Source organism: Podarcis filfolensis, assembly GCF_964270895.1.
Source record: "Podarcis filfolensis genome assembly, chromosome: 16".
In the NCBI taxonomy this organism is placed as follows: Eukaryota; Metazoa; Chordata; class Lepidosauria; order Squamata; family Lacertidae; genus Podarcis; species Podarcis filfolensis.
The window spans coordinates 28,110,721-28,124,112 of NC_139620.1; the positions used below are offsets into that span (position 1 = coordinate 28,110,721).

At 47.1% G+C, this 13,392-nt stretch overlaps 1 protein-coding gene across 3 annotated transcripts in view; it reads left to right on the forward strand.

The window, feature by feature from the left end:
* Positions 1-2,119: 2,119 nt before the first annotated feature.
* LOC310751210 (uncharacterized protein) overlaps positions 2,120-13,392 on the forward strand; it is a 36,260-nt gene continuing 24,987 nt past the window's right edge. Inside the window, exons 1-3 of one of the 3 annotated variants that reach the window (XR_014542431.1) lie at positions 2,120-2,993; positions 5,843-6,787; positions 12,485-13,099. Coding sequence is in view for 1 of the 3 variants with exons in the window: in XM_083590407.1 (XP_083446533.1) it covers positions 2,942-2,993; positions 5,843-6,787; positions 12,485-12,690 (1,203 nt within the window). In the remaining 2 variants the exon portion in view is untranslated. Of the gene's footprint in view, positions 2,994-5,842; positions 6,788-12,484; positions 13,166-13,392 lie in introns of those variants that run through there. The other 2 variants (XR_014542432.1, XM_083590407.1) reach the window with 2 other exon arrangements.

Here is a 13,392-nt window from a genome sequence, read left to right on the forward strand (position 1 = left end):
TATTATTATTATTAATAATAATCTGTGAAAAAATCACAAACATATGCAGTCTGTCTTGTGGAATGCTCTGCCAATGGAGATTCAGCAGGAGCCTTCTGTTTCAACTTTTAAATGCCTGCTAGAAAAAAAAGATCCATTCCGTCAGACTTCTGCAGGCAATTCAGAACACACCTTTCCATAACAGCTGGTTTTCCATTTTCATATGCTTATTACTGGATGGGTGGCACTGCTTTACAGTGGTTCCAGTCCTACTGGAGAGCCAGTGTGGTGTAGTGGTTAAGAGCGGTAGACTCATAATCTGGTGAACCGGGTTCGCGTCTCCGCTCCTCCACATGCAGCTGCTGGGTGACCTTGGGCCAGTCACACTTCTTCGAGGTCTCTCAGCCCCACTCACCTCACAGAGTGTTTGTTGTGGGGGAGGAAGGGAAAGGAGAATGTTAGCCGCTTTGAGACTCCTTTGGGTAGTGATAAAGCGGGATATCAAATCCAAACTCCTCTTCTTCTACTTGGATGGTCGTTTCTAGAGGGCTATGCTTGGGGAGTGCTTTTTGGCCCCATGGAGCCTTCAATGTGCAGTTCCTCAAGGTTCGACTTTATCCCCCGTGCTTTTCAACATATACATGAAACCGCAGAGTGGGGTCATCCAGAATTTTTGAGCACCTTGCCAGCAATATGGTGATGACACACAGAGCTCTACTTCTCCTTTGCATCTGCAGGTGAGGCAGTGGAAGTGCCGGACTGGTGTCTTGCCTCGATAATGGACTGGATTATTTAGCCAACAAACTGAAGCTCATTCCAGATAGGACTGAAGCACTGCTAGTGGGTGGTTCCCTAGACCAGATGGATGGGAGGTTGCCTGCTCTTGACAGGTCACGTAGCTTGCAAGTACTCCTGTATCCTTTGTTGTCAATTGAGGCTCAGGTGGCCTCAATGGCCCAGAGTGCCTTCCATCAGTTTCAGCTGGTGGCCCAGCTGCGCCCGCTATCTGGACAGGGTTAGCCTGACAACCACAGAGCCTAGGGCTTGCCGATCAGAAGGTCGGTGGTTTGAATCCCCGCGATGGGGTGAGCTCCTGTTGCTCGGTCCCTGCTCCTGCCAACCTAGCAGTTCGAAAGCACGTCAAAGTGCAAGTAGATAAATAGGTACAGCTCCGGCGGGAAGGTAAACGGCGTTTCCGTCCGCTGCTCTGGTTCGCCAGAAGCGGCTTAGTCATGCTGGCCACGTGACCCGGAAGCTGTACGCCGGCTCCCTCGGCCAATAAAGCGAGATGAGCGCCGCAAACCCAGAGTCATCCGCAACTGGACCTAATGGTCAGGGGTCCCTTTACCTAGGTTAAATTACTGCAGTGTGTTACCATAGAACTGTAGAAGACGGAAGTACCTCAAGGGGCATCTAGTCCAACCCCCAGTTGGTGCAGAATTCAGCAGCCAGGTTGCTCACTGGGGCAAGATGGTTTGACACCAATCCCCGCCCAGCTGGACTGGCTACCAATCAGTTTCCAGGAACTATTCAAAGTGCTGGTTTTGACCTATAAAGCCTTAACGTTGTGAACCCCCATGAGATCTTCGGATGAAGGGCGGTATACAAATTTAATAAAATAAAATAAAAATAAAAAAACAGCTCAGGACTGCAATACCTCAAGGACCGCCACTCCCCATATAAACTTACCCAGACCCTGTGATCGTAATCTGAGGCCCTACGCCATGTGCCTGCAAAGGGTAGCAAAACAAGAACGGGGCCTTTTCTGTGGTGGCTCCCCGTTTGTGGAATGTGCTTCCTTGTGAGGCTCACCTGGTGCCTTCATTACATATCTTTAGGTGTCAGGCAAAAGCATTCCTCTTCTTCCAGGCTTCAGCTAACTAAACCATCTATGGCCTTTTAAACTGGGGGGGGGGGGAGGGGAGGTTTATTATTTTTTCCTACTACAGTACCTGTTTTTGTGACTTTATATCATAAACCACCCTGTGATCCTCTGACGAAGGGCAGCGTAGAAATTTAGTAACTAACAGGTTTTACATGCCGTATGGCTGTTGCAAACTGAAATTTTTATGAACAGCAATATACAAAAATAATAATAAATAAATAGCCTTAATTTAAAAAAGAACACCAAACGATGGAAGGAAGAACACACGGATTCCCGGGTTGTTGTGGGGATTAAATGGCTCCTTGGTGTAAAAAAAAGGGGGGGCATAAATGCAAAATAAACAAGCAAACTTAAGATTCATTCCTTTCAGTGGTTCTACTGTGGGCAGTTGTGTTGCATGCGCCCCGATGGGTCTACTCTGAGTAAATGCTAGACACTTTATTTTTTAAGGCTCCAGCGAACTGGCTGAGGTCAGCTCTCCACGTCGTCGTCCAGGCGGTGACGATCCGGTGCCTTGAGCAGCGGAGGGTTAACCCGGACCCCCACTTGCCTGCCCCCTTTGCAGAAGGAGTCCCAAAGGCGGATCTTGGCTGCTGCGCCCGCACTGCGCTCCGATGGCGCACGGGCGAAGCCTTGCGCGCTCCTGCGCTTGGAGGCGCCTCTCTCCTCCGCCGCCTCCTCGCCCTTCTCGGACCAAAAAGGTGGGAGAGGAAATACCATGGTGCGAGAAAATCTAAGGGAAATACCGCGTGGCTTTCTCTGAAGCCATTTCCTCTTCCTCCTCCCTTTCCCCCCCTCTGTGTTATTATCATTTATATGGTTTGTGGCTATCATTGCTTTTGCTGTCAAAAACGACCGGAACGGGGTCCACCTCCTGCATCCTCGCCATCGGTGGCACCAGCACTTTGCACATGCTCGGGGGGCGCTGCCTTTAGCTCCAGAAGTTGCGGTTGGTAGGAAGTGGTCAGAAGGGAAGCGGGTAGGGTGTGTGTGTGCGTATGCGTGTTTGGCTGTACACACGACACACAGACACGCAACGCCCCTTGTTCTCCCTTGTTCTTCGCTTTGGAGCGTGTGATGAGGACGAAGGAGACGCGAGAGCCCCGAAACCCGGCGGGCAAGGGAGGCGGTAAGTTGCAGACTTTCCTTCCTTGCTATGTTGTTGTTGTTGTTTAGTCGTTTAGTCGTGTCCGACTCTTCGTGATCCCCTGGACCAGAGCACGCCAGGCACTCCTGTCTTCCACTGCCTCCCGCAGTTTGGTCAAACTCATGCTGGTAGCTTCAAGAACACTGTCCAACCATTTCGTCCTCTGCCGTCCCCTTCTCCTTGTGCCCTCCATCTTTCCCAACATCAGGGTCTTTTCCAGGGAGTCTTCTCTTCTCATGAGGTGGCCAAAGTATTGGAGCCTCAGCTTCATGATCTGTCCTTCCAGTGAGCACTCAGGGCTGATTTCCTTCAGAATTGATAGGTTTGATCTTCTTGCAGTCCATGGGACTCTCAAGAGTCTCCTCCAGCACATAATTCAAAGGCATCAATTCTTCTGTGATCAGCCTTCTTTTTGGTCCAGCTCTCACTTCCGTACATCACTACTGGGAAAAGCATAGCTCTAACTATACGGACCTTTGTCGGCAAGGTGGTGTCTCTGCTTTTTAAGATGTTGTCTAGGTTTGTCATCGCCTTTCTCCTTTCAAAGGAGCAGGTGTCTTTTAATTTTGTGACTGCTGTCACCATCTACAGTGATCATGGAGCCCAAGAAAGTAAAGTCTCTCACTGCCTCCATTTCTTCCCCTTCTATTTGCCAGGAGGTGATGGGCCCAGTGGCCATGATCTTCGTTTTTTTGATGTTGAGCTTCAGACCATATTTTGCGCTCTCCTCTTTCACCCTCATTAAGAGGTTCTTTAATTCCTCCTCACTTTCTGCCATCAAGGTCGTGTCATCTGCATATCTGAGGTTGTTGATATTTCTTCCGGCAATCTTAATTCCGGCTTGGGATTCATCCAGCCCAGCCTTTCGCATGATGAATTCTGCATATTAAGTTAAATAAGCAGGGAGACAATATACAGCCTTGCTGTACTCCTTTCCCAATTTTGAACCAATCAGTTGTTCCCTATCCAGTTCTAACTGTAGCTTCTTGTCCCACATAGAGATTTCTCAGGAGACAGATGAGGTGATCAGGCACTCCCATTTCTTTAAGAACTTGCCATAGTTTGTTGTGGTTGACACAGTCAAAGGCTTTTGCATAGTCAATGAAGCAGAAGTAGATGTCTTTCTGGAACTCTCTAGCTTTCTCCATAATCCAGTACATGTTTGCAATTTGGTCTCTGGTTCCTCTGCCTCTTCTAAATCCAGCTTGCGCTTCTGGGAGTTCTTGGTCCACATGCTGCTTGAGCCTTCCTTGTAGAATTTTAAGCATAACCTTGCTAGCATCTGAAATGAGTGCAATTGTGCGGTAGTTGGAGCATTCTTTGGCACTGCCCTTCTTTGGGATTGGGATGTAGACTGATCTTCTCCAATCCTCTGGCCACTGCTGAGTTTTCCAAACTTGCTGGCATATTGAGTGTAGCACCTTAACAGCATCATCTTTTAAAATTTTAAATAGTCTGGCACTCTCTAGCTTTCTCCATGATCCAGCGCATCCTTGCTATGTAATTCGGTAAAATTTCTTTTTTAAAGCTATCAGAGTGCTCTCGAGACATCAGTGTAACAAAATCACAGTTAGGCAAACTGCGGTGCTGGGAAGTGAGCCTAAAACACTAGCAAAACGGCCAGCGGGAAGACCCGAGCAACTGATCATACGTGTGAAACAGCTTGTGAAAAGTTACGGGTCCCAGAGAAGGAGGAATTGCTCAGAGGTAGAGCATCTGATTTGAACGCAGAAGGTGCACCAGCACTTTGCACATGCTCAGGGGGTGCTTCCCTTTAGCTTCAGAAGTTGCAGTTGGTGGGTTCAATCCAGGAGATGCTGAGTCTCTGGAGAGCTTCTGCCGGTCATTGTGGGCAATAACTGAGCTAGATGGGCCAATGGTCTGGCTTCAGTAGAAGGCAGCTTCCTATATTCATAAAGGAGAGGCAGTGTGGTGCAGTGGTTAGTGTGTTGGACCAGGACCTGGGAGATCAGGGTTCAAATCCTCCACTTGGGTGATCTTGGGGCAGTTGCCATCCTGATGTACCTCACAGGGTGTTGTGGGGGGTTAAATAAGGGGGAGAACCATGTGCTCCAGTTCTCCCCTGTTTTGTTTTTCGGGGAGTAGTTAAGTTCACTGGGACGCCGGACAGAGTGAGGGCGAGATTGGAACAGTGATTGTGTATATTGTGTCATGAAAGAGGCCTTCGATGATAACACTTCCTGTTTTGTCAGTTACTTACTAATACATCTAAAGCATGTGACCCCCCCCAAAAAAAAAAAATTATGGGAACTGTAGTTTAAGGGGAAATTTTTAAGAAAGCAGGGATGTTTTAAAAAAATGATTATTGAACGATATTCCCTCCCAAAAAAATTCACAACATAAAATAGCAGTAAAGAAAAGAACAACTTAAGTGAAGCAGCAAGTATCGTAAAATCATACCAAATAAAGTGGGGCACAGAATGGAAAATCAGGCAATATTGAGCATTACACTGAACTTAAGCTAAAGACTGATATAAGAATTAGAGACCCCAGGTGCATATTGTGATTTGAATGTTTTAATGTGTTGTTTTAGTTGCATTTAACCTCTTAGGTGGAATGATCTGGGAAAAGGTTTTCTTTCTGTGCAAGAATCTTGTGGGCCTCCAATTTACAAGCCTTTTGCTCTCTAGTCCATAAACAAGAGATTTTATCTATCCCTGTGAATGCATAAACCCAAAGAGCCTCAAAGAGGTTGTTCTTAAGTCTCTCCAGAGTTAGCAACTAGGGTGTTAATCAGAAATCCTGCATGGATCACGTTCGCAACCTGAGCATCCACTGTATCAAGATTCTGCTTGTCTTTTGAACTGCAGGAGCCAACATGGCAACAGCCAAGGCGAAGAGGATCAAGTTTTCTGATGAGGAGAAGTTCCTGATCCTGGAAGGATTTGCTCTCCGCAAGGACATCCTGATCCCGAAGAGCGGCCGCTACAGCAATACCGTCGCCCGCCAACGGGCCTGGGAGGAGATCACCGCGGCCGTCAACTCTCTGAATCCTCTCATTCAGCGCACGCCACAAGAGATCCTCAAGAAGTGGAAAAACATGGTGGTGGACGCCCGCAAGGGTCTAAGCGTGGAGAAGCACCCTCTGCTGCAGAGGCAGCCCCGGGAACGCCTCTTCCGCGATATCGTCGCTCTCCTCAATAAAACGGACCCCGCGCTCCCCAGACCGTTGCTTTACGGTCCTGGCTTGAGAGCTGAGTCTCCGGGCAGCCCCGGAGGAGACGCGTCACCAACAATCCACGCCGAGGTGCTCTCAGGCTCGCCTTGCCTGTCGTATCTCCACAACGACAGCCACTACTGGCAGCCTTGCCGAATTGAGGCTCCCGGAAAGCCCAAAGCCAACGGGGGATTGCCGCAGGCAGATTTAGCAAGGCAGAACTTTGCCAGCCTCTCGCAGTCTGGGGACGGCGTCGAACGACGTGGAGAGGACACTCGAGAGAGAGGGGAAAAGACATCAGCGGAGCCCTGCAAGGGGGTCTCGTTGAGCTACGTTCATCACTCAGATCAGCCGCACTGTGCGCAAATCCCCAGGATGCTTTTGCCCCAAAGGGGGGAATCCGGGCGGTCCAACGTTTGTAGAACGCCAGAACCTAGTACCTGCTCATCAGACTTACCTTTGTCATGTAAGCTTGAGTGCCCTTTAAGCCACCAGCTGGAATGCCCTTGTCTGGGAACAGCCTGCAGCCCCTTGATTCAAAACAGCAGCATTGGGAGTTCCGGTGCCAAAGGCACCCCCTCCGCCCTCGATGATCACGGTAAGGATCTCTGCCCAACTCAGGTTGAACTGCTTGTCTGTTTATTACAGGGGTTTTTTTTTAAAAAAAAAATATTTATTACTTTTAAAAGTTACAAAAAAGTAGAAGAAAAAGAAAAAAAGAGAAAAGAGAGGGAAAAAAGACAAGAAAGAAAAAAGGCAGAAACAATACAATATATAAACAATACAAACCCAACCTAAACCCATTAAACTAGACACATAAGCAAAGCAAAACAAAAACAATTTAAAAACATCCCTCCTTTTCCATACTCTGTCCTTCATTCCCTTGTTTCCTCGACTTCCTCACACCTCCCTTTTTGTATCCCACTTCTAGTACTTGTTTCAGCAAATCCTTTCCATCTTTCTCTATTTTCTGTCATATTATAAATAACATATTCTTTGACCTTATTTCCCATTAAGGGTAAATTACTTATATGCACCTAACTTCTTGTAGCATTTCTGCTAAATCCATAAAATATCATTCCACCATTTTTCTAACAGTCATTACTTTAACAATATTTCTAAATAAACGCTTTAAATTTTCCAGTAATCTTCCACTATCTCCTCTCCCTGGCTTCGGATTCTGCCAGTCCTTTCCGTCAGTTCCATATAGTCCATCAACCTGGTGATCTTATATCCGAGGCTCTTAAATCTTTTCCAAGTCCCTTCTGCAGGTCTTCTTCATATTCTTTGATGCTCAGGAGCAAATCTCGGGAAAACTCCAGTCTAGCAATACTTTTGTTCCTTCTGGACAGTTCAGCCAAATTTCCAAAGTTAAAAGTAAAGTCCATAAAGTGTTTCAGAACGTATTTCAGGATTCCTCTAATTCTAGAGGCCCCCAGAACTTCAGGCTCCTCCGTCCATGTCCCAAAAGTCAGTCAGTCCCTGGATAGAGGGTTCTTTCCAACTTTCCTTCTTCAATCCAAGCCGGGATCCTAACCTCAAAATTTGACTTTTGCTAGGTTCAGTCATGAAAGACCTCAATTTATAATCCTCAATTTGCTTCTGAGAAATTAAGGATCCCGCTTGTACTACTTTTGGTTTCACATCATCAGCTTTCTCCTTTTCCTCCACCATTTGTCCGACCAAGATATGTTCCTGTGCCAAATCCTGAATTGTTTCTGTATTGGTACTCACTTTTTGACTCAAATTAGTCACTTTCTGTTCCAAGTTGTCAATTTTAAATGTCGTGTCATCTGTCTTTTTATGGAGCTGTTCCAGCGAATAGTTTATCTTGTATAATACAGTCACAATAGCTTCTCCTATCAACATTTTGAATGGTCCAAGGTCAGTCTCTGGTTCTCAGAATCTTTATCTTGCAGCTGGAGATCTCCCTGTTGCACTCCTGTAACAGTTTCACATGCTCCCTCTAGAGGGAAACAGTCTCCACTTGTATCAATTCTTTCAAGCACGACTCAAGCAAATAACAATAGTTTCAATTTTCAGTTACTTTTTCCTCCATTTTTAAACGCAGAAGAGGACAATGGAAACAGTGCCTTTCTTATTTTAGCTAGCTGTCAAATCCGTTCTGTCAATAAACATTCCCCGAACGTCATCTGGCAGCCCTTTTCCAGGTTCAGAGCAGTGGCAATTTGATTTTCACTCTCTCCTGCAGGCACACTAGATCCAAAACTTCCTCCCTCTTCTCCTGCTTCCAAGAGGGGTTATATATTTTCGTCCGGTGGAAATTTAATCCTTTATCAAAAGCTTTCAAAGACTTTAGCTTGTAACGTCTTTGCTTCAATCTATTTACAAAAGCGGAAGGCGGACTTCCTGTTTAGAACCTTCCCACTTCGGTGCCAAATTAAAGTATTTCAAGATCCAATTTTCCGTTCTACTCACGGGTAGTCGTTTAAAATCCAATTGTCCACAGGAAAAAGTCAGCACTCTCCGGCAACAGCAATGCGGCTTCACTCCGTGAAAGAAGCGGTCGATTCAAAGCACCGCGCCGCTCACCCAACGTCGCTCCGGATCCCCAAAACAGGGTTTCCCCGCGAGTAGGGGAGGCGCAAAGGGTGCCAGCCGAATCCCAAGTTCACAGGCTTCTCCCGCCTGTGATTTCTATGGGTCTCCACCTTCACCGTGGCGGTCAGACCCTGCTTTTCACGGAGCAAGTTCCTCCCGTTCGGAGGAGCTCCGCCATTGCCGGAGGCGCCAACCCAGAAGTCCGTGTTTATTACAGGGTTTGTTGCTGTTTAGTCGTGTCCGACTCTTCGTGATGCCCTGGACCAGAGCGCGCCAGGCACTCCTGTCTTCCACTGCCTCCCGCAGTTTGCTCAAACTCATGCTGGTAGCTTCAAGAACACTGTCCAACCATCTCTTCCTCTATCGTCCGCTTCTCCTTGTGCCCTCAATCTTTCCCAACATCAGGGTCTTTTCCAGGGAGTCTTCTCTTCTCATGAGGTGGCCAAAGTATTGGAGCTTCAGCTTCGGGATCTTTCCTTCCAGTGAGCACTCAGGGCTGATTTCCTTCAGAATGGAGAGGTTTGATCTTCTTGCAGTCCATGGGACTCTCAAGAATCTCCTCCAGCACCATAGGGAACCCTTTCCAGGCCAAGCCCACGCTGGGCCATGCCAGGTGCAGAAGTGGGCAAAGGAATGTATGTAAAATTGACCTCTGGTTTCTGCACACACTCGCAAACCCCTGTCAGTCCTCTGTTCAAGTGTAGAATCATAGAACTGCAGAGTGGAAAGGGACCCTGGCGGTCATCTAGTCCAACCCCCTGCAATGCAGGAAATATGCAGGTGGCCTGTATGGGGACGGAACCTGCAACCTCGACATGATATGCGTGGATAGCGCAGTTGGTTGGAGCGTGGCAGATAACGCCAAGGTTGCAGGTTCGATCCCTGTATGAGACAGCTGCATAATTCCTGCATTGCAGGGAGTTGTATCAGATGATCCTCAGGGTTTCTTCCAAGTCTGCAATCCTATGATTCTGTGATTAATAATAATAATAATAATAATAATAATAATAATAATAATTTATTATTTATACCCCACCGATCTGGCTGGGTTTCCGCAGCCACTCTGGGCGGCTCCCAACAGAATATTAAAAAACATGATAAAACATCAAACCTTAAAAACATCCCTAAACAGGGCTGCCTTCAGATGTCTTCTAAAAGTCAGATACAGTGGTACCTCGGGTTAAGAACTTAATTCATTCCGGAGGTCCGTTCTTAACCTGAAACTGTTCTTAACCTGAAGCACCACTTTAGCTAATGGGGCCTCCCGCTGCTGCCGCGCGATTTCTGTTCTCATCCTGAAGCAAAGTTCTTAACCTGAGGTACTATTTGATCCTTTGATTATCAGCACCATTCTCTAACCAGCTGAGCTAACTGCTAAATGCAAGAAGCGTTATCAGTCCAGTGACACAGTCAAGCGGTTGTAGCTTGAAGCGGGGCCAGTGAGGGGTGTGGCCTGTCAGTGGGGGTGTGGCCTGGGGAGAATTCCAAAGGCCAGACCAGGCTTCCTCAAATTTGGCCCTCCAGATGTTTTTGGCCTAGAACTCCCATGATCCCTAGCTAGCAGGACCAGTGGTCAGGGATGATGGGAGCTGTAGTCTCAAAACATCTGAAGGGCTGAGTTTGTGGAAGCCTGGGCCAGACAGATAAGGCTAGAGAGCCCAAGGTTTGACACTCTATAGTGGTACCTCGGGTTAAGTACTTAATTCGTTCCGGAGGTCCGTTCTTAACCTGAAACTGTTCTTAACCTGAAGCACCACTTTAGCTAATGGGGCCTCCTGCTACCGCCGCCCCACCGGAGCACGATTTCTGTTCTTATCCTGAAGCAAAGTTCTTAACCTGAGGTACTATTTCTGGGCTAGCAGAGTCTGTAACCTGAAGTGTATGTAACCCAAGGTACCACTGTATTTTAATGAATGCAATTATAGTCCACCTTTTCTTCAGAGAACCAAAGGTAACCTACAAGGTTTTCCCCGTCCTCATTTTATCCTCAGAAACAGCCCTGTGAGGTAGGTCCAGCTGAGAAATTATGCCTGGCCCAAGGCCACAGAGGGTGCTTTCAGAGGCAGGGAATATTGTGTTTGTATTCCTGATTATAATACTAGTGTTCTTGTCTCGTTTTCTAATTTATTTCCCCCCATGATGCAGCATTTCTGTGCACCCGTGATTCCCCTGTCAAAACAGCGGGAAATAGTTGCATGCCAGTGTACTGGCCCCAAGTCTCGCCACTTGACCCCCGTGATTTTCCAGGTGAAATAGGCTGCCCACAGATTCTTTCTGGAATCATTTTTTTTTAAGAAGATATTTATTAAGATTTTCCATTTTATACAAACCAAGAAAAAAAAGGAAAAAAATTAAAAAGAAAAAATATTAAAAACACATAAATTTCATAACTTATTTTTCAATAACATATTTCCCTGACCTCCTCATACCTCCCCTTCTTGTATTCCAGTTCAAATTGTTCATCCAGCAAATCCTTATCTCATAGCATTACAGCTAAAAGCCTTATTTTCTATCCATCTTCTTAAATTATTGTAACTTATACTTTTACTTATATACAAAAAAAGAACTATTTTTTCATATTCTTTTATACCATTACAGCTGATAACCCCTTAATTTCAATCCAACATCACTCAATATTCCTTAATATTACAATATTTTTGCAAATAGTCTTTGAATTTCTTCCATTCTTCTTCTGCCGATTCTTCTCCCTGGTCACGGATTCTGCCAGTCAATTCTGCCAATCCCATAAAGTCAATCAACTTCGTCTGCCATTCTTCCAGAGTGGGTAGATCTTGCGTCTTCCAATACTTTGCGATGAGTATTCTTGCTGCTGTTGTAGCATACATAAAGAAAGTTCTATCCTTTTTTAACACCAATTGGCCGACCATGCCCAAGAGAAAGGCCTCTGGTTTCTTCTTTCTGGAATCAAATAGCCTGGAAACGAGTGACTGACATGCTATTTACCATCAGGAGATTGAATACACTGCTGTGTGAATGCAGCCCTGGTGAACTTTGTGGCCAAGTGTTTAGTATGCGGTGTCAAATGAGGGAACTTTTTTAAAAACTGTTTAATGTACAGCGGGTTCTGTAGTTCTAAGGCTGCATATGCTGGAAGTACGCATGTGCTGGCTTGAGACTGTAAAACCCATGATGCAGTGCGATCATGAGCGACAGGACACCTGCATGGGGGGGGGATCCATAATCTGTAAGTGAAGCAAGCAAGCATATATAGAGTAAGTATGGGAGTGGGGACACGGGTGGCACTGTGGGTTAAACCACAGAGCCTAGGACTTGCCGATCAGAAGGTTGGTGGTTCGAATCCCCGCAACGGGGTGAGCTCCCGTTGCTCGGTCCCTGCTCCTGCCAACCTAGCAGTTCGAAAGCACGTCAAGGTGCAAGTAGATAAATAGGTACCGCTCTGGTGGGAAGGTAAACGGCGTTTCGGTGTGCTGCTCTGGTTCGCCAGAAGCGGCTTAGTCATGCTGGCCACATGACCCGGAAGCTGTACGCCGGCTCCCTCGGCCAGTAAAGCGAGATGAGTGCCGCAACCCCAGAGTCGGCCACGACTGGACCTAATGGCCAGGGGTCCCTTTATCTTTAAGTATGGGAGTACAGATGGGCTTAGTTGAAATTTTGACTGTTTTGGCTAAGTTTCGCCTTGTTGGCGTTTCAGACAGGTTCCCCTGTCTCTCTGCTTTAACCCTCTTTTTCTTGGGCTTCTGTTTGCTTGCAGCTGAAGATTTGCACCCCAGCCAGAAGGGTTGCAGCACGCCAGCCAGAGGCCCATCCAGAGAGCTTTTGGAGAGGCAGAGCCAGCTGCAAACCGAGGTTCTAGAACTGCAGAAGGAGACCCTCCAGCTGCAGAAGGAAAAGATCCTTCTGGAGAAAGAGAAACTGTTGCTGGAAATCCTCAAGCTCCGCCGTGACCTGGGCACATGAGAACAGTGTCCGAGACGTTCTTCTCTTCTCTGAATTTGAGCTTTCCACCAGGAACTTGATGCATCTCAGAGGGAGGGCAGGACTCGGAGCCAGACTCAGTGTGGGTGGGTGTGAAATCGTCACCACCATCACTGTGCCCTTGAGCATGCACAGAGTGCCTTTCTCATCACCAAGAGCCCGCAAATCCCCGATTGGCTTCTGGGCTTAGGAACGGGGCTTTCAGATGAGTCTGGCGACTCCAGTCTCTTTGCCCTTTCCATATACAGTGGTACCTCAGGTTACATACTCTTCAGGTTACAGACTCCGCTAACCCAGAAATAGTGCTTCAGGTTAAGAACTTTGCTTCAGGTTGAGAACAGAAATTGTGCTCCGGCAGCGGGAGGCCCCATTAGCTAAAGTGGTGCTTCAGGTTAAGAACAGTTTCAGGTTAAGAACGGACCTCCGGAACGAATTAAGTACTTAACCCGAGGCACCACTGTATCCCTGGTGGCGCTGTGGGTTAAACCACAGAGCCTAGGACTTGCCGATCAGAAGGTCGACAGTTCGAATCCCCGCGACAGGGTGAGCTCCCATTGCTCGGTCCCTGCTCCTGCCAGCCTAGCAGTTTGAAAGCATGCCAGTGCAAGTAGATAAATAGGTACTGCTCTGGCGGGAAGGTAAATGGCTTTTCCGTGCGCTGCTCTGGTTCACCAGAAGTGGCTT